The sequence below is a fragment of the Rhododendron vialii genome, chromosome 2a, assembly GCF_030253575.1.
Source record: "Rhododendron vialii isolate Sample 1 chromosome 2a, ASM3025357v1".
Classification (NCBI taxonomy): Eukaryota; Viridiplantae; Streptophyta; class Magnoliopsida; order Ericales; family Ericaceae; genus Rhododendron; species Rhododendron vialii.
Window position 1 is genome coordinate 47,605,987 of NC_080558.1, and position 24,417 is coordinate 47,630,403.

The window sequence follows — 24,417 nt, forward strand, 5'->3', positions numbered from 1 at the left end:
CAAAAACTAGTTTCAAAACTTCGAACAAGAACATGGTCCATATGCTGGAATTTACAGAACTCCTAAGAAATCTTTGGAGCAGGTCATAAAAAGGTCCCTCCACCTTGTGCTTCATTACTCGGATAAGAACAAACAATATAAAAGGGTATACACAATTCACCTTCAGCCCATAATAGGAATCATTCGAATATTTAAAAAAAGTATTTTTGTCAAAAACGAAGTATGAACACTAAGACCATCTGATGACCAAATCAAACCAAACTAAGCCATAAGTCCCAATCAATTGGGGTCGGTTACATGAATCCATGTTTTCCATTGAGCTTTGTCGAGGGCATCGTGTTCCGTAATATCCAGTAAGCCTAGATCCTTGCGCACTACTGCTTCTAAGTTCAATTTCGGTCTACCTCTCTCCTTTGTGCTATCATCTACCGTAACCATATCACTCCTCCTAATTGCTGCGTTGGCGGTCTATGGTAGCCATGACTAAACCACCTTAGTCTATGTTCTCTCATCTTAGCTTCTAATGGTGCAACCCCTACCATTCCACGAATATTTTTGCTTCTAAGTATGAACACTAAAACCACCTGATGAATATAAATAAAAAGATACGAAATTAAAAAACACGAATTGTTTGAACTGAAACTAGAGTTTAGGAAGAACAATTTGGTAGTCATATTGTTACACGTCAAAACAGATCTCGTCACTTATGAGCAGGTTAAAGAAAGTCGCAACAGAGCTTCAAATTCACCAGACAAAAGCTACAAGATAGAGCTATCCATGCCCTGTGCAGCCCAAACACTCCCCTTACCCCTTCGCAAATAAATCTGGAACTACTTTCAAATCAAGAAATACTAAACTGACAAAGAAATTCGGCATCACTTCAACCAGAACTTTGCATCTCCAGCAGCTGTTCAAGGGAAACCAAAGACCACCTTTCTTCCATTTGTGCAAATACCTTTTGATTTTGGGAGTCAATTATTATGCTCATTTTACGAAAGCCATATATCTGATGACCATCTTGCATTCTCCCAGGTTTAGGCTTACATAGAAACCCATTCTGCTGAGCATATTCTTCAATAACTTCTTTCAAGGTCATCTAGGTTGCACTACTCAGGCTGCCGGAAGCTCGAGCATGCGTTGCTGCTTTCTGTTGAGCTTCAAAGTTTCTTTGCTCAATCACCCTGAGATAGCTAATGTTCTCCCTCAAACCAGGTTGGACTACTTGCATGCCTTCAACTGCTTGGTTCATCATGTCAAGACCCAAATTAAGCCGATACCTAACATGTTCATTCGCCAGAAGTTCTGGTGGGAGCAGATACTTCCAACCCTTATACCATTTTGTCACTTCTTCAAAGTTTGGGTTTGAGCACAACCAATGATACAAAACTTGTTGCCACTTGTCAAAGAACACATCCATTAAGTGGATCATGTGATGAATGGGAATAGCAGTAGCCCTAGTCTAGATCCAGTAAAACTGGTCGAGCTTCTGGTTTGCTGGGTTCACTTGGAATTCATGCATGATAGCCAACAATTTCGGCGGAATAAATCGGACCATTAGTTGTTCCCAACTAACTGGATCAAACACAGTCTTCCATGGTGACACAATATAGTATGCAGACATATCACTAGGGTCTCAAGCTTTTGTCCCAATAACGGTAGCCATGGATGCACCCATGCGTGGATTGGAATAGTTTCCTGACGTGGATTCCAGGAATCCACAGCAGCTGATAGTTTAGGCATAACAATGTTGTCCAATATAGTTTGAAGTACAGAAGAAGGCATCAGCTTTTCCCAAGACTCCAAAAACCGGAGCATTGGTTCAGGGTCTCGCACCTGCCAAGTATTAGTGCCAGATATTCTCACAGCAGGGAAGACAACTTCCATAAACAACTGAGTATAAGGTGATGCTACATCAGAAAAATCATAACAGTCCTCTCCTTGCAATAGATTATTCCACAAGGATATCACATTCAACCCATGTGATGGATTTTGAAGCAGGTCCCATCTTTGAAACGCTCTAATGAACAGAGGAAGGGCAAATGAGCATGCAATGCAAGACAAGTTACAAAGTTTATAATCATCAGCATACCGCCTCTGCAAGTCCCTAAATGACTTTGCAAGGGAGTCAAGAGTCTATGTTCCAAGAAAATTCCCCCCCAATTTGGTCCAATGAGCTAATTATTTCCAGCATATTGTCCAGCTGTTTCTTCTGGTGAGCTGTGTCATATTGAAGCTTCTCCTTCTCCTTCTGCAAAGTGACTAGTGTCTCCCTCTCATTCCTCAAATCCTGATCAATTTTCTGTATGTCCAGCTCAGCTAAATCTACAACCAATCTCAAATTGTGCGGCAGCTCAGGCATAGGGATGTTGTTTTCCCTTGTTTTCTCCTCTACATTCAAGTTCTCCAAGTTTGTCAAGACACAAACTTGTGGCCCTCTCATGTCAAAAACTTTTTGAACCACCTCCAGCCCTTGCTCTTGTTTCCTGGCCAACAATTCCTCAGCGGTAACATAATCCTTCTTCTTATGCTTCTTTGGCTGAGCTTGCTTCAACCAGAGCTTCTCATAGGAACGACTATTAGGCTGAGACACTCCGAGCAAAGATTTCTCCTCCTCTAATACCTGTAACGCCGGAAAATTTGACTCTTTAAAATCATTGAAACCCATTCCCATCAATTTGGGCCGCATCTTCGCCTCGATGGGAGCGACAATCCCTTGCTCATTTTTCCCAAGCCCACCTCCTTTGTAACCCATCTTCTCAAGCAACTTCATCCCGATCCCTTTTGTGTGCTTCTCAAATGCACTCACATCTCCAAAATCCGGTTCCTGCCTTACGGATTGAGATGCGTTGGTTATTTTTGATTTCTCTCTTTCCCTTTCAAGCCGCTGTTGTGCGCCTTCCTTGATCTTCCTGCCAAAAGCAGTAGGCAGGAAGTCTTTGTCCCCGTCATCAAAATGAATGTCTACATTTTCATCTATTTCTCTCTTTGAAGAAGAAGAGCCCGAATGAAAGCCTACGCCTCTAGAAGAAGTTCCAAGGCCCAAATCTGAATACTTGGGCTGCTGGTCGTCAGTAGAAGCATTTTGATTTTCTACTGCTATATCCCCCTTGGAATTGCGATCAATCTCTTGGTTTGGCATGACAGTGTGTTTCTCCACAAAAGTGCAAAAAATGAATTGGCAATTGTTGCGGGCGTGCCAGGACAGGATTGTTGTCCGAGTTGTTTTTAAGGCCTTCATGCCTCAAAATTTGACTCCTTTCTAGTGATTGTGCTTGGCCCAAAGGGTAAGGCCTCATGATGGTTCATTGGTTGCCTTTGCGAGCTAAGGACTTAAAATTTTCTAATCGTCGCTAGAACAATGGAAAGAAAGATAAAACGAAGCTAAATTTGGATCAAACGAACTCCATTAACGGTTTAATGAAGAAACTCCATTAACGGTTTAATGAATCTTGGGTACAAGAAAAGTGATGAAAACTTAAACTACTTTGAAGTGAGTACAAGTAATGCTTGAAAGAAATGAAAATGTAGGTGCATAAGTTGTGAGCTCTTGAGGTCGTGGACCCTGGCCAAGGCCTTCAAAACTGTGATTTATAGGCAGGAGCCTCAGGCCTCAGGCCCTCTTGAGCTGCTTCGAAATGCTCCAATACATGGTTGCCATGTGGCCCTCTTGAGCTGCTTCAAAATGCTCCAATGAGAGGCTTTTCTTTTGACCAAAACGTGCCTTTTATTCCAAGAGAAATGGTCAAGGCCTGGAAAATCCTTCTTGCTTGCATAAAATTCTGCAAAAGGGCAAAAGGTATTTTGGCTCTTCCAGAATCCAGGCCTTTTGAGCTACTTCAACAATTAAGCTACTGCCCGAATGGACATCTTCTGGGCCCACCAAAGCTGAAGACCGAACCTCCTTTAGGCCTTCCCACCATTATATTGGACCTTGCATTTCTTGTGGGCTCTCCAAATCCTCTAAGTCTGATTCCTTATGGAAGAAGAATCAAGAAACAAAGGATCAACCAGACTTGGATGAGCTGCTTGTGAGCAACTTGCTTAGGTCTGCATGAGTCATTGACTAATAGCTCCAAGGGCTGCATGTACACCACCTGTCCCTAGCCTTGCTTCATGTTGAAGGATGGTGGCCACTCAGGCCTTGAGCTGCTTGTAAGCAGCTTGTCCAGATCTATCATGCAAGAACATTATAGGCTCTTGAGCTGCTTGTGAGCAGCTTGAGGCCTTTTCTGGTCAATTAACAGGCCATAAGTAACATTTTTAAGGAAGTAGGCCTATCTATCAATTGGGCCTGAACTTAAGGTGAATTATGGGCCTCCATTTTCTTTGTAAGTCTTGTGACCCCAATTTTGGAAAGAAAACTGGGGCTTTAATTGATTTGGACTTATTTAGAAGGCCTTTATTATTGTGGGCACGCGCCCCGAAAATTTTGCTTCAGAAAATTGGGTGCGGCCCTTTTTGTGTTTGGAAAAGCGCGGCGAAACGCCTCGATTCAGAGTCGCCACTCGGGTTTTAGCGGTGAAAAACACCCAAGGAACCGAACTCGAAAACGTTTGCCACGTTTGTTTGATTTTGAAAAAGGCGTAGACCGGTCCGTCGTCACCTTCGATATCTGAGGTTCGGGAGCCATGTTACGAGAGGGGAAGGGTTTTATGGCACCCCTCTCGCCCGATCCGGAGATCGGTCTCTACTCGGGCATTTTATAAAACATTTGCTTTTTTTCTCTCATTTGATCATTTTTTAGCCAGTTAGGGCGGGGGAATAGTTAATGGGGGTTAAAACTATAACAAGTTGTGATTTATGTGGCAAAATGTTTATGGATGGCTTGATTGCAATGCTAAATATAGATTGAGAACAAGCACTGAGCAAACCGGACAAATTGCAGTACGCTGCCCCGCAAGGGCATGAGCAAGTTCTACCAGCATGCACTGGTCGAGCCACTGCATGTTGGTTTGACTTGCGCACGCCGCAGAGAGACTGGCGTACTCCACTCGTCTAGTTTGACAGTCCTTGTTTGCAACCCTCTGGGCTCTGGAAAAGGACCAGCGCACACCCAGGACAAACCATGCAGTTAAATAAGCAGATATATATATTTACAGACAGATGAGATGGCTTGAAGCCATGAAAATAGACAAGAAACCCCCTAAACAGAGTGGGGACAGGAAGGAGGCCAAGATCACACTAAAATGCAAGGGCCAGCCACTGGGTCGCGGAACAACCGCCGTACGCCAGTTATGGACTGCCGTACGCACGTTTGACCCTAACCCAGTGCTTGGCTTTTGCATCATCTGGGCTCTGGAACATGACCAGAAGGATCCCAGAGGCCTTCTAAATAGACAAAGAATAAGCAATAACTACTACATCTAAACAGTTCTCAACATACAGAAGACAGTAAACTGGTTGTTTAGCATGCAAGGGTGATTGACAGAAAGATAAAACAAAAGAATGACGATCCTTGATCCCCACGCCAGTTGTGCTCGTACTGCCATGACTGGCGTATGGCGTATATAAACTGGCGTGCGCCAAGTATCGTCGCATACGATTGTTGTATTTTACCAGTTCAAGGCCAGGACTAGTATTGTTTACTAGCCTGGGCCTTGCTGGTTCCCTTCAGGGGCCGAAAACAGAAAGGAAAGCAAAGGTGGTATACCTTTTGGGTGTTGAAGTTTGAAGGTGGTTTAGAGCCTAGCGGTTGAAGATGGATGTTGTATGGTGACTGGATATCAGTGGAGGTATATGGAAGTGGGATTCTTTCCTTTCTCTTTCAATGGAAGAAGAAGAGAAAAAGCAAGAAGAGAGGAGAGGGGTGCTTTTGCTTCTTGATGATGCTAACCCCTTGCAAATGAATGCAAGGGGGGTATTTATAGGGGAGAGAGACTGAGATCAGTCTGGGACCAAGGCCTTGTTTGGCTGGTCAAGGCAAGGTTGGAGCCTCCCATGCATTAAATGCATGGGACTTGCCTTGATGGGGGTTGTAGGAGAGAGAGGGAGCGGGCCTGGACGATACAATCATCAGGGGCTACTGTGGCCGACGTCAGGGTGGCACAAAAGTCCCGCCCAAGTGGCTGAATAAAGTTGATTTGACTGGCGTGCGCCACTATTAACTGGCGTGCGCCGGTAAAAGCTGGGCCACTGGTCGATGACTGACACGTGGCAGATAACTGGCGTACGCCTCTAGGACACTGGCGTATGCCAGTTGGGTTTTGTTGGGGCTGTTTGGCTCTGGTTTGAAGGGTTTGAAAGGGGTTTGAGAGAGGTTAGGGACGCTCAAAGCTCAACCACACCTTTGTCCTTAAACTGTTTTCGACTAAAATCATCATTGGGGAAAACAAAAGATTGACAAATAACGTTATCTGGACAGTCCAGAATGGGGTGTTTACAATTATTTCTTAAGAAACTGGCCTAGGCCTGGATAAAGTGCTCGGGCCTAGTGGGATCAACCCACGTCTTCGGCCTGTGGGCTTGGCTTTGTGATAATTCAATTCGACCCAAGCCTTTGCAAGACTTAATTCGCTCAATGGCTTCCAAACTGGCCCCATTTTGTCGGCAATTGGTTATAAGGTTTTTCAAGGCCATAGATTGATTTTCAAGGCCTCTTTTTAACCCATAAATCCATTTTCTTATTTTTGGCCAAAAATGGGTGTAAACACAGTGTCAGTAGAGACGAAATTGACGGGCTTGGTAAGGTCGGATGATTTCTTTGAGAGATCTTTCTTTCGCTTCCTGGCATTGTAATCATCATTGTCGGAATCATTGTTGGCGAACACGCCAAAAAGGACGTCATCTGTAAAAAAAGCCATTAGTTTGGCATCAGTCGCACTAGGTTGGTATCTGTCCATCTCTATGGGAAGCATCGTCTACTGTGGAACTACCGTGACAGCTGGACATCAACAAGTAGCATGCGTGGCTCTGACACCTGGCCATCTGATCAATTTATCGCTGGACTCGAATCCTTCATTTGATTTAGATGTGTTAATTGTCTCCCACTGTGTAATTAGTCCTTGTAACAATTGTATTAGATATGAACACGGTAGCATGTAATCATCATTCCATTATCAACGAATATTGAATATCTTTCTGTTTCTCAAAAAAAAAAAATCCATTCCTCATGACACCAATCAATTCTTACAAAATTGCCATTGGAAAGTAAGATGGGTCCTCGAAATGGAGGGTTGAGCTAAAAATAGGGGAATTTAGAAGCCGGCCCCATTTTCTAGGTTCGGTGCCCAAATAGTCCTGCATAATTATTTGCATTTATTATTCCAACTATGCCCCTGCCTTCCTCACGCGCGCAGCAGCCACAGAGCTAGAGAGCATCTAGTATAGGAAAATTATCTAGGGAGTATTGGTGCACCTTAAAACATTGTTTAAATTTCCAAAAATCATATCTTTTGTTGTAGATATTCGTTTTTTTAAAAAAATTGCATTTTTGGAACTTACTCGATGATATCTATTGAACAAGATTTATATTGAATATAAAATTATGTAAATATAAAAAAAATACCCTTGGCTATGACAATTCTCTATGAGAATTGTCTCTATGAGAACTGGGTTATGAGAACGGACTATGTGAACTGAAACATACACATTTCAAATAGCTCCATCACACACTAAAATACATAGTTCACATAGCCCCTATACATACAGTTCACATAGTCCATCACAGAGTTCACATAATAAAAAATACACAGTTCACATAGCCTCACTACACACTAAAAAACACATTTCGCATAACAATGAGAAAAGCAAAGTGAATCATGACCATATGGAACTGAAAAAAGTGTTGAACCAATTTTCCTCCCCTTTCTTTTTTCTCAACTACGTGTTATTAATCCTTACAGAAGAAGATCAGTCATGCTCACCGTGCCAAATAGATCAGTGATTCACTTAAACACTAGAAAATCATGACATATCAAGTCCCAATCTCCTTGGCACCGTCCAGCCTTCGCTTGACCTTCAGGAGCTGTCTGCTCGGAGATACAATTCTCATAGTCTCACCATATACTAAAATACAGAGTTCACATAGCCCGTGCACATAGTTCATATAGCTCCAACACACATAGTCCAAATACACACTAAAATACACCGTTCACATAGCTCCAACACACTAAAAATACACAGTTCACATAGTCTCAACTCACACAATTCACATAAACCACCACACAGTTCACATTTCACAATTTACAGTTCACATATAGCTCTAATCCAAACTTATTTATTTTTTATTTTTTGTAAATTCACACAAATTCAAACTTAACAATGAGGAAAGTCGAGAACTAAAGTACAGTAAAGAAAAAATCACAAGTACCACCCACAAATTAAGCCTCTGTACCTCACTTTCCCTTGGCTATTTCTGTGTCAAATTCGATGGCAACATATAGAACTACAACTATAACTACAATCACAAGCACCTCATGACGAGTAACCGCTAAAATTACAGAAAAAATCGATTAGGCCCGATCCTTTCTTCGCCGCCATACTCATACGAAGATTTCTACCCTTGCTCCAGCATCTTTGGCGTGGATTTGCCCCCGTTCACATGGCCTCACCACCTGTTGCCATGAATCGACTGCCACTGGTGGGGGAACCTGATTCCGTCCGCCACCGTGCTGGAGGTGGGGCTCTCTTGTCGGAGAATCGCATTGTTCAGCCACATTTGGAGCTGGGTCTGCTGTCGACAATTGTTTTTGGGCGTTCATCGAAGTGGATGTAGCAAGACTGGTCGAGGTCAACGGCGAAGGATCCGTCAGAGGAGAGAGAAGGATTTGACGGCATCAGCGACGTCGTGGATGTCTGCGATTGTTGGTTTTGTGGTTGAGGGAGAATGAGATGGGTGTTGGAGAGAGAGAGAGAGAGAGAGAGAGAGAGAGAGAGAGATTGTCCTATGAAATTTATAGGTGGGCAAAAAAGTCATCACCTAATATAACCGAGCCTATGCAGCTTCGTAAAAAAATATCAAGGTTGGAATCAAACTGAACCTAAAAAGGAGATCCGATCTCTAATTTTCTAAAAAATAAGTGCAATAGTTGATTTCCATTCAGTTTGGTTCATTTTGGCCTTTTCAACTCATAAATCTAAACTTTAAAACCAAACTGGACTGGCTTACTCACAAAACTGTTTGAAATTAGAAAATATTTTCCAGTTCAATTGGTTGGCTTGGTTTTTTGGGTAGAATTTTCATCCCTAATATATTTCTCGTATATGAGAGAGAGAGAGAGAGAGAGAGAGAGAGAGAGAGAGAAGATGAAGTACTCTGGCGACCTTTTCCGATCTACTCCTGTGTCTCTTAATTTTGCTCCGATTTCTCCCTTGCACAAAGCACTTGGGCTTGGGCTTCAGAATTGACAAGTGATAACAGATAAAAAGAGAACACTATCTAAGTTCATTTAGTCAGAGATTATGAATCTCACCCCTAAGATTAAATTGTCCCACTTCAAAAGGATAATCAATCACGTTGGGAATATTAGTTCTGCGATAAAAACCAACACAAACGTGGGATTAAAGATGTTGGGGCAATTTTCAGTCCAATCCTATCGCGAATCCGCCAAATCAAACACGCCCTTGATGTTCCCACCGAACTTTAACATATGAATGGTGCCATCATTGATACAAGCCAATAAAAGACCCAAAAATGCCATTTTAGGGACCAAGGTTTTTGAAGATTTCCCAAATCCAACCTTCTACTTCTTGAGCAGACATAAAACAAAATCAACTATATAGACTGATCTAATCAAATTAAAGGCCGCAACACAATTTCCTTTCAGGGTGAGCACCTGCACAATTTTAAGGTTTCAACTCCAAACTCCAATGTTCTTACACTTCCTTTCCACAAAAAAGAAAATATAGTGACAATAAAAGTAAAAAGAATATATGATCAGAAATATCACTGCCTTTCTATTGGCTCTCCTTTTGTGTTTTGCCAGAGCAAAACCAAGTTACCAGTGAATTCCGGATAAAAGAAAAGTGGATTGAGCGTAGAGAAACCATTTCTCTTTGCATATGAAGGAGCTTATTGTTAAGTAACAGTGGTCAAGTCTCCACCAGCTTAGATGCCAACTCAGGTTCAACCAGCCCAGCTGCAACTACCAGCTCAGTCTCAGCTCATGAAGAGATTCTGGCAGTTAGTTAGAGTGTGAAATTCAAATAATTCGGTTGCAGTTCTTGATTTTCATTTTAGTTTAATTTTGGTTGTAATTTTGTATAAGTAGTGGCAGTTAACTTCTGTGTATGTAAGCTAAAGTAATCAGAAGGAATGAAGAATGAATTTCTTCTCTCTCTGAAAAGTTCACACTTATTTGGTAAGGTCCAAGGTCCAATGTGAGCGTACCAGATAACTCATGAATCATGATCCACAGAAGTCCTTCAGGGAGGGACTTCCACTCTATTCAATGACGCAATATCAAGCACCAAATGTTCACTTGCTGGTGAAGCCCCACCCATGCTAGGTTGGGGGTAATATAACCAGAAATAAATCGATCAATCACAAGATGCGATGTCAGGTATCATGAATTTGACTTGGTGAAAGCAATAAGCAGGTTCGTTGGGCTCCCACTAAGGAAACTGGCCGAAGCATTCTCTGGTTGCTAAAACCCTGTGAAATAGTGATGTTATGAAATAAAAAAGAAATAAAGAAAGACAAGTAACAAGTTAAGCAAACATGAGAGTATAGTAAGGCAAGGTACAAGGACCATTGGATCTTGATGCACACAACTACACTCCCTTGTTCTTCACTATCAGTCAACTTGCTTCTTTTTGTATATTAATGATATCAACATGTTTCAGGAGTTCTACATCAAAGAGGATATTTAGAATTGCAAAGTACTGCCTTCTTCTGTTTTTCTTTTATGTCATCATTTTTACTTCTCTTTTGCATTTTATTCTTGGAGAAAAACTATGGCACACTCAGGTAGTGTACCATAGAAATGTTCCGCTAGAGTGTACCTTGGAAGTGTATGGTACGATAGTTACGGAGCATGACACATGTACTTTTGGTGCATGGTAAACATAATTTTTGGCTTTTACTTGAGCATTTTTATGGTATTACTCATGTAATTTTTTGGTCAAGTCACAAGTAGGGGTGTACTGTAAACCCCAAAATAATTACACAATTTTTTAGTTAGTCACGCGTTTTTTTTGGTATCAGTTACTTACTCTTGAGGTGTTAGCTACGCATATTTTTGGTAACCAATGCAGCCAATTCTTTTTTTGGTGTTGTACCTAGGTTTCTCTGTTAATCTTTATCAGTATTTTCCCATTTATCTGCTATATGTAAAAGGTTCATCGTACATTTGTATCCATGGAAACCTGGATCGAGGAGTAACAAAAATGAAACTGGTGACCACCCTGTATGAGAAATTTTTGCACAGAGACTACCTAAAAGATTTCTCCATATTCACTAAAACCCCCTATGGAATTGAAAACTACACTGACCTTCGTTGTCAATTTCACGGGCAATTTATTGAATGATGTTGGTATATGAAACATTTGTTGTGCTTCACCCACGTTGGATAATTTTCCTACGTGAATATTGGGCAGCCAGGAATTTCTATTGGCATGGGAATCCACTGAGGGTGGTGTTTGATGTGGAAGTGATTTCCATTAAGAAGGAATCTTGGTCAAGCATGGAGACCAAGTCTAATTTTCTTTTTTTTTTTGGAGAGGAGAATCAAAGAAGCTACCAAATTAACTGGCAAATATTTTTGGTTTCCTTCTCAACGGCTGTTAGGGTCTCTATTTACCGATTTCCTTCTCAACGGCTGTTAGGGTCTCTATATATTTGTGCCTTGTATTGGTATGGGAATATATATAGAATTGGTGAGAGCAAGAGAGAAAAGATATATTGTGAGAGTTAGGGAGAGAGAAAAAAAATATTAGTGAGCGTGGGCTTGGGGATTAATATTTTCTATCTCATTACTCAATCAATATAGTGGAATTTCTCTTTTGTCCGTGGGGTAGGTATTGAGACCGAACCACATAAATCCCAACAACTGGTATCAGAGTCGGGTTAAGCACAAAATTAACACGCACAAGGAAGAGACGAGATGGCTGGGAAAGGCGTAATATTTGCAGTTGAACTTTTCAATGGCAACAACAATTTCACTCTATGGCAACAAAGGGTGAAAAATATCTTAACAGAGTGAGGGCTTGGTGAAAGCTCTAAAAAAGAAGTCCGAAAATCGGAAGAGCTATCTGATAGGTGAACAACACAATTCAGTTATTTCTCGGAAACACGCCACTGCGGGAAGTTATCAATGAGACAGATCCGGTTGAGTTTTGGAACAAATTGGAAAGATGACTCCTATGATAGTGGAGATGACACGCTTCCAGTCACTTCAGGTAATGGAAAATTAGATTGGGTCTTGGATTCTGGGTGTTCGTTCAATATATGTGCAAATATATATATATATACAGTCCGGATCAAGTCCACACCCTTACGATCCGCACCCGTCCGCACCTCCCATTTCCCGATTGAATTTCGATGATCCGAACCGCTCAATGTATTTAGAACGTGATTTTAAGTGTACCCGCGAAAAATGACCGGGAAGGGCTTAATCTGAGCAGTTTTTTTCTGAACCGTTCAAATAAAAACTGCTCAGATCAAGCCCTTCCCAGTCATTTTTTTTGCTGATTTCACGCGGGTACCTTTAAAATCACGTTCTGATCACATTGAGCGGCTCGGATCATCGAAATTCAATCGGGAAATGTGAGAAATAGGGAGGTGCGGACCGGAGCTCCGGTCCACACCTCCTGACTTGATCCTGACTGTATATATATATATATATATATATATTGCTACATATAGAGCATGTGGTGGAGTTACTGTTCGGATGGCTAACAACACATAAGTAAAGTTGTTGGGGGTGGGGACAGTAGAGCTTCATATGGTTGATGGGAGGGTGGTGATACTAACCAAGGTTCGACACATACCAGGTCTCAAGACAAATTTAATTTCGTTGGAAACGCTTGTTTTGAGAGGTTGCAGGTTCTCGTCAAGTGGTGGAGTACTAGAAGTTCTCAGGGAGAAAAGGTGATGCTGCATGGGAAGTTGGTTGGTACCATATACAGACTTGTGGGGATGTTTTGATTAGGGGAGCAAAAATCAAACATCATGCAAGTAGTATGGGTGGTATGGATATGCATATGAAGCATGGGGGTGAACATGGTGATAAAAAGCTGCAAAGAGGCACGCTTGTGCTCGTGGGCGAGCATGTGAGCGGTGTGAAAGTCGTGCAAAATTCCGTCTAGAAAGAGGTGCAATGAGTTGGTGTTCACGTGGAAGCTCCAAGCAAAGAGATAAAATTGTTTGATGAGGTCAAAGGCGAGCCTAGTAAAAGAGGGTCTCTTTTGCTTTAAATTTGGTTAGTTGTGTGCATAAGAGGATGGAGAGGTGGTGCCACCTCAATTCGCAAAGTGAGGTTTGCGGGGCACCTTGATGAGGGGTGCAGTGCACCTTGGTGAGGGGATGCATAAGATCATCCCACATGGATGAGGGGGTGATTGTTGTGCTTCGCTCACGTTGGATAATTTTTCTACATGAATATTGGGCAGTAAGGAATTTCTATTGGCATCGGAATCCACTGAGGGTGGGGTTTGATTTGGAAGTGATTTCCATTAAGAAGGAAGGAATCTTGGTCAAGCTTGGAGACCAAGCCTAATTTTTTGGAAAAGAGAATCACAGAAGCTACCAAATTAACTAGCCAATATTTTTGGTTTCATTCTCAACGGCTGTTAGTGTCTCTATATATATGTGCCTTGTGGGCTTGGGGATTAATATTTTTTCTATCTCGTTGTACTCAATCAATATAGTGGAATTTCTCTTCTGTTCTTGGAGTAGGTATGGAGACCAAACCACATAAATTCAGTGTTCTTTGTTTTTCCTTTGTGCTTGTTTAATTTTGTGGACTAAAAATCCCAACAACATTACCATGAATAATTCCATCCATGAAGGCGGGTCTTTCCTGTACTCAACCCCTTTGCACTAATTCTAAACAAACAAAGCCCTTATAAGCCCTTTGGAAGGCCCACTATCAACTCAAAACTTCAACTAGTAGCACGACATCACCAATTACCAATCCCATAGGGATAGAGACAAATAGTCATATGGCCCAAACCACATGTGCGGTCATTGCAATTTTCCCAGATCTATGTCATTCCTACTCAACCAACCCAACATGAGCCTGAGTTGGACGTAGCAGAATTACATCTACCTTTTTTCAAACCTAATCTTACCTTGATTACATCAACCTTTTTCAACATTTTGCTCTTACTGTCAATGTTTGGGTCAACCTAATCCAACCGAGAGAGAGAGATTGCAGAGGCGGATCCATGTTGAACCCAGAAGGGTCACGTGACTTCCCTGAACTTTTCAATTTTGTGATTTTACCCTAATCAGTATATGATATTATTCCATTTACCCCTAAAATATTGCACTTGGTGCCCCATTGACATTTAGATATTCTTAAAAAGTGTGAAAATAATCCCTTAATCAATGTGCTTAACTTTCTCCATCAAAAATAACTCTTTGGCCCGATCATGGATCTACGTTCAATCGTTTGATTGTTTGTATTTGTTTTTCAAAATTGATTATATGTGTTTTGTGAGATTTACAACTTTGATATAATCCTAATTAAATTGCTAGGCATTTCATCTTATGGTTATGATATCTTCAAATTTATGTTGATTGCATGTGAAATTTGTGATTTTCAATATAGTCAGAAAACTCATCTCTAAAGCCTCTAAAACGTGGACTTAAAATAGTTTTGTGCTTGATTAGGAAAAAAAATTCAAACTTGTGATTCATAATGCCCCTCCTGTCTTCAATTCCTCGATCTGCCACACACACACACACACACAGAGAGAGAGAGAGAGCTAAAAGTTTAGAGCACAAAGTTGTCAGCAAAACCTGCAAGCTAGGATGATGCATTCTCTGTCTAAAAGGCCAACAGGCAATCCTCTTTGGTCTTCAACATGCTCAATGATAACTGGAAGGTGACATACACCATGTCTGTTCATAATCATTCGTGCAGAAAAGAGATTCATACCCGGTGTTACTGTCCACAGCATCTGACACTTTTCGTTATGCATAGCACATACTTCGGACACCAAGACTTCCTGTAATAAGAATATCCAATGAGTGAAATTCAACCAAGGTTCCCAAATAGACTAATCAACCAGTTTGGGAAGTCCAAAAGTTGATGGCCATATTCTAAACTTCTGTTTAATAAATTCCAGATGTATGCATGCTCAAAACGGCTGGCAGTACCTAAAGTATCACCATTGCATTGATAGAAAATAACTCAGTTTAGTTTGGTTGGGGCCAGGCACTGTTCAGGGACATTTGTACACAAATTGGGTTCATTGCTCACACAGATGTCCTTTCAGAATATATTCAAGTCATTCTCACCTTCTAGGTAAAGAAAATGAAGTGGGTAGTTTGATCTTATTACTAAACAAGTACTTTCTGCAATCTCTTCAATGACTTGCCGAAGCCACTTGTACTTTCTTCTTCTTCCGGGGTTGCTTCGTGTTCCTCCACATTTTTTATAAAGTATAAAGTACTTTCTCCACTCTTCAATGACTTTCCAAAGTCACTTGTATTTTCTTCTCCTTCCTGGGTAGCTTCGTGTTTCTCCACATTTTTTAATCTGTTTTTCCAATGCCATTTTTCTTGTGCAACTGGTTTCAAAACTTAATCTGCAATGAGCTTTAGATGTAGGATGTCATACCTCAGGTCTTCTGTTTTTAGCATTTGACGATTTGCTGAACTCCTCAATTTCTCCAAGAGTCAGCAAGCCGATCAAGAAATTGGATTCATCAACAATTACAGCACAAGACTGCTTCTCAGCAAGCATGAGATTTACTGCTTCTGTTAGCAAAGTGCCCAACAGGACAGTCACAAATCTTGTCCTCATTGCATGTGAAACAAGAATCTGCCTTTCTAACTCAGCGGTATAATCATTAGAATCATCTACAGAGAGGGAACTTTCGATATTACACAGGTCACTAGCATTGGATGGTTTTGCAGCTATTGAATGAGCAAAGGAAAGCTTGTTTAGGTTGTAAGAAGATATTTCAGGTTGTATAGTTGCACGAGTGCTTCCCTCTTCAAGGTTCTTAGTATCCCTGTCTGTTCTACTTGTATGCCCGGAAGTAATCCATGAAGAAAACCCCACAGCTCCAAGAAGTGGTAGAACAATTCGATAGTCCTGAGTCAATTCAAAGAGAAGCAAAACTGCAGTAAGAGGTACTTGACACACCCCTGCAAGAGTTGCAGCCATACCAACCTGGACATACAAACTCTACCATTGAAACCACATCATGGAAGTTGAAGGTCGTGAAATCAGCAACAAAAGAAGAGTAAACATAAACCACTTTGAAGTTCACAGCACACCAACCTAAATAATGCTAAAAGGTTTTTCTTCAAGGTGTTCATCTCATGTACTGTTTTGAAAAATATATGATCCCACAGGGCATGGGTTTATTGCCATTCCTGGTCTCAAGCCAGGAAAAGGAGGGGTTGTGCAATATGTAGATGACAGTAGCACACTTCTAATAAACATGGTTCTAATAGTATTTACGGAAATGTATAGCGTTCCAATTAAGCATCACATGCATCTTCCTTCGGATGCAGATAAAATGAGGTGCGTAGCAGGGACACACATAATGTTGAGCAACGGGAAAGGGCTCCTGCACTTTGCATGAGTGCAAAGTAAAGAAGTTGGTAGGATTGACAGCAAACCTCCAAATACAGTAACAGTTACAGGTAAACGATCGCTTGCTTCTACCCATTTACTTTCTTGAAACTTGAAAGCATGCTATGTCTACTTCCTTTTAATCAAAGAGAGATTACTGAAACTCAAAAGTCAAGTTTTATTTTGAAACCGCCGAAGGACAATAATGGAAATCTGTGAATCCATTTTCCCACCAAAACATAGGAGACATCCAGTAAGAAAGAGTTGTATCAATATCAACAATAATAGTGAATATCTATTAAGAGCTATTTCTGTTTTCCTCTTATTGTTAAAGATTTATTTTTAGTCAAGGAAGTTGAAGGGGAACATGAGAGATACAAAGGACATGAGAAGCAAATACTTTAAGAACTCGAATTATTTGTCTGTATGTTTTTTACTACATACCTTGTTTTTTTTTACATGTATACTCTCTCATAGTCATGGTTATTTTCTTTCTTTTCTTTCCAACCCTACCACCAGATGTAGCATTTCTTATATATCATCTTATAACAGAAATCTCATTCCCTAACTTAACCTTTATGGATTTTATACGAGCTTCTAATATGTATTATCACCTTAAAACATCAGTCTTATTCTTTGTTAGAAGAAATAAAATTAAACTTGCTTCCTAAAGAATCACACCACACCCCAAGATACTCTAGAGTCTTGACCTTAGTTTACTATTAACCTTGTGCATGGTAAAATTAAGTTATTTGGATTAATTTGGTAATTCTCTGTTTTTATTGTATTACCTTCCAACTTATACGCTTGCATCTGTTAGATAGCTTGATATACGTTGTTAGCCCCATTTCCGAATAGCTTAAGCTTTTGGGACTACTGGTAACTTAACAGAGTCCTTCAAGTAAAGAGATGTCTAGACCTTACACATCCAAGTTCTTGTTTCCTATTGGATTACCCCCATATTATCCCATTAAATTTAATATCATGTTATTGTTGTAATGGTGCACTCATTAGTGCTCTTAGAGCTTCAGGTCCAAGTTCGCAAAGTGTAATAGGAGCCTTCGGCCTATTTCATAATAATACCTACCAGTTTTGTACTATATTAGCACATAGTTCCTGACTCTTTGACAAGGTTAAACCATAATAGATTAGTTCTACACACTCTTAAAATTAAGAGAGCGAACAACAACGAGATTCATCCATATCACCCTTTCAAAATTGGTGCTTGTGTGTCTGAAATGGGTATTTTGAATTACACTATCTTGCTCATATGATAGTAACATATATCTATACCAGGCCATAAGCTTGTGGTGATGCAACTTCCAAGAAGGAGAGATGAAAGATTGGATCAGATTGAGAAATTGTGGATATAATAAACTTCCCATATGCCATTCCCGTTGCTGCACCAATAAAGAGAGAAGGGGCGTAATAACCTCCCACTAATCCAGAGGCCCTGCATAAAGAAGTTGCTACTATCTTGACTGCCACCAGCTGAAGCAATAGGTCGGCGGAGAGACCTTTCACAAATGGGCGAGATTCAAGCAGAATGTCAACATTATCAAAACCCCAGTAGAGGATTTCTGGATACGCCAAGGCTATCAGCCCAACAGATAGCCCACCTAGTATAGGGAAAATGGCCTTTGGTATGCCAATGGTCTTGTGAGCATTTTCAACAGTTACAAGCATCAATGATGTGCACCTAGATAAGGTCAATGAAACCAAGCCACAGAGGATACCCAGCAAAAGATACAGTGGAAGTTCTGGAATGAGTTAAAAAACTTCAGGTCAACAAAATTTACCCAATGAATAAAAAAATAAACTTAGAATATGCGATTCAGTCCTAATGAAAAGTTAGGTCTGTGTTCTTCAATGCGTCCATAAGTGGTGGTGCTGGCCAAACAGGCTACTGCCTAATTGCTCAACGAATCTCTCATTTACGGTTTACCCCAAAAGAAAAGAACTAATAACCAAACTACTGCCGCATTCTGTAGGCTATAAGGCTACTTTGGCAGAAGAGGCATCTTTCTCACATTTTTCTTTTTTCTCCTGATAAATGACTTCCCACAGTTATCTTCAAATTTTATGCATTTGTTCAAAAACCTATTATCTAGGGATTATACTCCTCCACTAAATTGTGTACCATATGAGATCCATAACGAAAGAAGAGCCCTATTGAGTGACGATGTTGGAAATGAACAAAATTTTAGGACTTGCCACTTGCAGAACGAAAGTCATACTCCGGCACTGTAAAGGCTGGTTCAGAGCCAAGACCAATTTCTGATACGACAGATGCTATTACTGCACTGAGTATGACCATTGAAGTAGCATTTGCAAGTGATGATGCCGATGAGGATGATTCTGCTGATGATGGCCATAGGACTGACTCCACAGCAAAAAAGCAACCAGCGACAGCAGCATTGAACCCTGTTTCATGAAAAATAAAAAATACCAGAACTGGTAAAAGTATAACGTGATGTGTAACACAAGAATACTAGGGTCATTAGAATCTATACACAGGAGATGCCTATGCGTCCATCGAGTAAAAATGATAATAACAAGTGACTCTACCCTAAATGTCCGAGGAGTGTCGGTCTCGAACACGTGTTAAGACACGTATACACTGACTAAAATGAAGTCCCAGTGTTTCATAACTGTAGTGAATAAGCAGCTCTGCTTAGCTTGAAATATCTCTTCCAATTTCTTGAAGCCTTAATTGGTTGTTTTACTTTGTTGTCTTTGTATAGACATCTCAGGATTTTCTTTCATTATTATTTTTGCATGTTGTAGTGCAATCTCAAAAAGAGTTTGAGATGCTTTTCTATGGTGCCTGAGGTATGTCTCTGTATAGTTGTAAGCCTTGCTTTGGTCCGATGACAAATATGTTTACCAAACAATGTCAAATATCTGTGTATTCAAAGAGTAACATTAAGTATGAGAATATTGCAAACCTGACGAGTAATGGATCTATAAAGGCAAGAGACTGAGGCAAGGGAGATGTAACTGTTCCATCGTATATAACAATGTGGAAGGTTAAACCGTGACCCAATGTTGGAGGAAGTGAAACAAATATGACAGGAAGAACTACTACCAAAGAATGTTTGGTTGGATTGGGTCAGCAGGGTGGGCTTGCTTGCTAGCATGTTGAGACGGGTTGGTCGTTAAAGACTTCAAATAGATCATGGAGCAAAATGGATCAGGTTGGTCAAACGATAAGGAAGGGTGGCTGCAATGGTGGGTCGAAACCTTAAGGAAAGACAACTTCAAAAGAGAAGGTGTGACTAGTTGAGGTCGTTGAAGGTTAGAAGCTGATGGAGCTCTCGATTGTTCTAGTTTCGTTAAATGAGCCTCGGCTGGCACGTGATTGTTCGTGGGTGGGGTTTGGCTTTCATTTGCAACTAGTTTTGATGTGAAGGAGGAGACTGGTTGAAGGTGTTAGACTTGTCCCACATCGCTCATCTAAGTTACCCAAGCTTGGTTAATAAATTCTAGAGGCTACTCCACCTATTGCCAATTGGTTTTAGGTTGGAACCCTCCAAGAAAATCTAACATGGTATCAGAGCTAGGTCTTGGGTGGCCTCATCTCTCGTGGGAAAGTCTCTGTCATCTCTGTCGCCCGAGTCAGTCAGTCAGCTCCTGGTCTGTCACCTCCACGTGCATCCGGGCTGCACATGAGGGGGAGTGTTAAGACTTGTCCCACATCGCTCATCTAAGTTACCCAAGCTTGGTTAATAAATTCTAGAGGCTACTCCACCTATTGCCAATTGGTTTTAGGTTGGAACCCTCCAAGGTGGCCTCATCTCTCGTGGGAAAGTCTCTGTCATCTCTGTCGCCTGAGTCAGTCAGTCAGCTCCTGGTCTGTCACCTCCACGTGCATCCGGGCTGCACGTGAGGGGGAGTGTTAGACTTGTCTCACATAGCTCATCTAAGTTACCCAAGCTTGGTTAATAAATTCTAGAGGCTACTCCATCTATTGCCAATTGGTTTTAGGTTGGAACCCTCCAAGAAAATCTAACAGAAGGATTACGGGTTGGGTCAACTATGCAGATGAAGAAAGGACTCATTTGTGACAATGAGTCAAATTCGAACATGTAAGAGTTGTGAAATGACTTGTGACCATGCAACGAAGGGAGAAACAACGTGCAAGAGCTACATCGACAGTGACTGGTAAAGCTACCATGACTCTGATTCTAACATCAGGTTAACAAAGACACAATATGGGAGAGGAAGTTGTATTAGTAATTTACACCTTAGACCTATAACATTGATTATAGACAGACAGAAATATTTAGGAACTCTAATCCTAAAGGGAAAGAGAAAGGCTACAAACAAATTTCCCCCTTACAAGTGCTACATAATGAAACACATACACAGAAACCTAAATGTTTTCAAGGGAAGATTTGAACATAAAAAAACATCCACAAACTAGGTAATCTCCCAAAAGGTCTAGTAGGCACCTTCACTTTCTCATAGGACAGAAAATTGCTTTGAATATGGGCTGGGGTTTTGCAGGAATAACAAGGAAAGGGTTTAAGTGCATCCTGTCGCCTAGTCGACCATCCTAGTATTGCATTTATTAGATTGCAATCAGCAACAAAATTCTCACTGGTTGTGATACCAAGATAAATTGAAGTCTGATAATTAGGATCAGATAAGAAGAGGAAGAAGGGTAATGAACTAGAGATCAGACCGTTCACCTTGTATGTGCTTATATGAGAGCAATATGAGATTACAAAACTAACCCAAGCATTACAGCAAATGACAAAATAGCAGTTCATCAAGATTCAAGACTAATGGTGTTCACAAATCAACTCAAACAGAGCACACCAATGCTCATGTAAACCAAACCAAACTAGGCGTTGTTATCTTCATCTATGACTTCTCTGCCCCTCATCTACGCTCTCTCTTTCTCTCCAACAAACCATCGCATATCTTGGGGAACCCTATCACATGTCTCTTCTAGTCTGTAAAAGCCTTAGGAAGATCTTTCTTCTTCTCTCTACTTATCTAGGAGTCTTGTTATTATGCAATTCATTCCCATAGTGATTGATATACGGGAAAGAAATTCAGTTGCCTTTAGCTTAGCTAGGTATGTCACAGACATTTCTGCAAATTCACACTAACAAGGCCGAAGGTGAAAATACAAATAGACTTAGTTGAATTAACCAATTTGGATCATGCATATGCAGTTTACTTATGCAAATGCAAGAAGCTGGGCAGATAATGAAGATAATGTAGGATCGTATGCTCGAATGTATTGTCTCATATCATAGTGATGGAGAATTGCCAACCAGAAGAGATCCCAGCAGCTGAGCCAGCAGCCACGAGAGAAAGCTTCCTTTGTGCTCTTCTATCAAACAAACTACCAACGCCCTTGGCAATGGATGCACCTATTTCAACACTAGGACCTTCCGGCCCTAATGAATTCCCTGTCCCGAGGGTAATGCATGCAGCCATTGTCTTCAGAATTGGTTCCAACACAGCCTTCAGATTAGACATTGAAACACTTTCTGCCGGACCGTCTAGAGTAACTCGAAGCACATTCAACAAGCCAACAATCAATCCCCCACAAACTGGAACTGTGATTACTCTTACCCATACTACTTCAACAGGCTCGTCTCTCAACCATGAAGCACCCCTAGATGGGAGCCCGTCCCAGAAGAAATCCCGTATTTCATGCACCTAAAACATAAGCAAAAGAAAATAACCAGCTTGCAAGTTAATGAAGATATCGATAATTGGGAAATGCTTCAATACACACTCCCAACTTTTGGAGAATGTTATGCCTATGTTTGGTATATGTTGCACCTCCTTAGGTGAAATGTTACAGCTTGCTTTAGTGAATGTTATGCCTTTCTATGGTAAGGGGTGAATATGGTATGTGTTACACGATTTTGGGTAGAACTCAATCCCAAAAGTTAGCTATAGAAGTGAGGATGCCCTCACGCTTATATACTTCGTATTACTTGGGTACCCATGCAATGTGGGACTTCACTTCACCCCCTTACTCACCCACAACATGCTCACTCGGTAGTACGCACCCTACCCATCTCTCGTACCTAGCTCGATACCATGTTAAGTTTTCAGTAGTCCCAAAAGCTTAAGCTGTTAGGAAATGAGCCCAACAATATATATCATACTATTTCACACCATCCATCACGTGCAATCCCGTCTTGCACATGGAGAAGCAAATTTTTTTATTTATAGAGTACGAAGGGGAGATGCATAATGCAAACGGGGAATAAATGCAAACAAAGAGACTTATTGAAGTGAGGTGCCCTCATGCTTATATATGTGGAACTTCGCTTCACACCCTTCCCCAAGCGCAACATGCTCACTCAGCAGCACCTGCTGTGTGCAGGCCAGAGACACAAACCCTACCAATCTCTGGTACCTACCTTTGATACCAAGTTAAATTTCCAGTAGTCCCAAAAGATTAAACTGTTAGGAAATGTGCCAAACAATATTTGCTATCAAGTTATCTAACTGTACCTTTATAGGTGTTTTGCCTAAAATGTTAGGCCTCTTTGAGGTAAAATGTTACTCCTCTTCATGGTGAGATGTTATGCCTCTTTCCGGTTCATAATGTTATGCCTCTTTTTGGTAAATGCTATGGGGTGCATATCATATACCCAAACGGGGGTGTGTGTTGTAGCTTGAACCGTTGCTAATTATTCCACGCTTGAAGAAAATTTTCCCAAAGTGGAAATATCTACCAAGAGTATGTTATATTATTGAAAAAAATATACTCCATCTCGTGATAGATAAAGGTCCAGATTCTGTTTTCCTTTAGACTAGTTGCCTATTACCTCCGCAGTTGTTTACAAAGCGGGTTCTCAGACTGTAACTAATACCCATGGAAAGATACCGTAGCTTCTTATCTTAAGCAAAAGGAAGGAGGACCAAGCAAAAAAGGTGGATGCCGTTCCCAAAAAAAGTAAAAAAGGTGGAAGGAAAAGCCTTGTTGTGAAGGCTACATTTGTTTTCATGAATTGCTAACAAAGTTGGAAAGATCTCTAGTGTAGGCACTCACCGCGTTGTTGAAGAGGACGACAGTAATGCCAGTAAGGAGACCAACAATACAGGCGGAGAGTATAGCCGAATTCCCTTGGAGAAAAGCTTCTCCTATCACAGCTCCTCTCGACTGAATGTTGTTACCCCATTTGCTTTCTTTACTCCCGAGTTGTTTTCTCCCAATGACATCCTCATCCTCGTGAACACTGGGAACAAGTACTGTTTCCGACTGTGGGTCACCGGAGGGGCCGATCCCGCGCCTGGATTTTGAGGAGGAGGGGCGAAAACACTGTCTTCTGCCAAATTCACCATGTATGAGCTTACTGGAATTGGGAGAGAATGAGTGGTGGCAAGAGGAACAAGATTTCGATAATTTGTTGATTCCGATGCACGATGATGATGGCAAAACTCGGTCCCAGCCACCACCCGGCGCCAGACACACCATTCCCATTATTATGAAAAGAAACGGTGCGCAACTCAGAATAAATTCCACACCAATGACATAAAACTAGATTTGGACAGTTCCACACGTATGTGGAGCTGATTTTTTTAAAATTTTATAAAATAATATTAAAAAATTTATATTATACTTAGATGTTCGTGGAGCTGATTTTTTTAAAATTCCATAAAATAATATTAAAAAAATTTATAAATTTTTTTCTAAATTTTTTGGAACCCGTAATAGGCCCAAACACATTCTTTTTTGCATGATTCC

General features: G+C 40.9%; 1 protein-coding gene and 1 pseudogene across 4 annotated transcripts; both read right to left on the bottom strand.

The window, feature by feature from the left end:
• Positions 1 to 841: 841 nt before the first annotated feature.
• On the bottom strand, positions 842 to 6,839 carry LOC131317610 (septin and tuftelin-interacting protein 1 homolog 1-like; annotated as a pseudogene).
• A 2,859-nt stretch (positions 6,840 to 9,698) lies between these two features.
• Positions 9,699 to 24,201, bottom strand: LOC131316550 (chloride channel protein CLC-e). Of its 4 annotated transcripts, none has more exons than XR_009197170.1 (8): positions 23,722 to 24,201; positions 21,980 to 22,370; positions 18,906 to 19,115; positions 17,985 to 18,451; positions 15,726 to 16,283; positions 14,903 to 15,111; positions 10,328 to 10,591; positions 9,699 to 10,076 (listed from the first exon to the last, which is right to left on the bottom strand). XR_009197170.1 is itself a non-coding variant. In XM_058345959.1 (7 exons), exons 1-7 carry the CDS (start codon positions 24,151 to 24,153, stop codon positions 10,552 to 10,554), a joined length of 2,229 nt encoding a protein of 742 aa, XP_058201942.1. In that variant the 5' UTR covers positions 24,154 to 24,201; the 3' UTR covers positions 9,699 to 10,551. The 4 variants fall into 4 exon arrangements, 2 of the variants coding, with proteins under 2 accessions (XP_058201942.1, XP_058201941.1); XR_009197171.1 differs by having other exon boundaries at positions 9,699 to 10,082; XM_058345959.1 differs by having other exon boundaries at positions 9,699 to 10,591; positions 15,726 to 16,205.
• Between the last annotated feature and the right edge of the window lie 216 nt (positions 24,202 to 24,417).

What these genes read in the sequence shown, in the direction of transcription:
- LOC131316550 (XM_058345958.1), bottom strand. Translation starts at nt 24,153, where the DNA reads ATGGGAATGGTGTGTCTGGCGCCGGGTGGTGGCTGGGACCGAGTTTTG. An exon ending in TGACTTTCGTTCTGCAAGTG is followed by an intron (nt 18,452 to 18,905) that starts GCAAGTCCTAAA and finishes AACTCATTCCAG; the next exon opens with AACTTCCACTGTATCTTTTG. An exon ending in TGCATCATCCTAGCTTGCAG is followed by an intron (nt 10,592 to 14,902) that starts GTTTTGCTGACA and finishes ACTATTTCACAG; the next exon opens with GGTTTTAGCAACCAGAGAAT.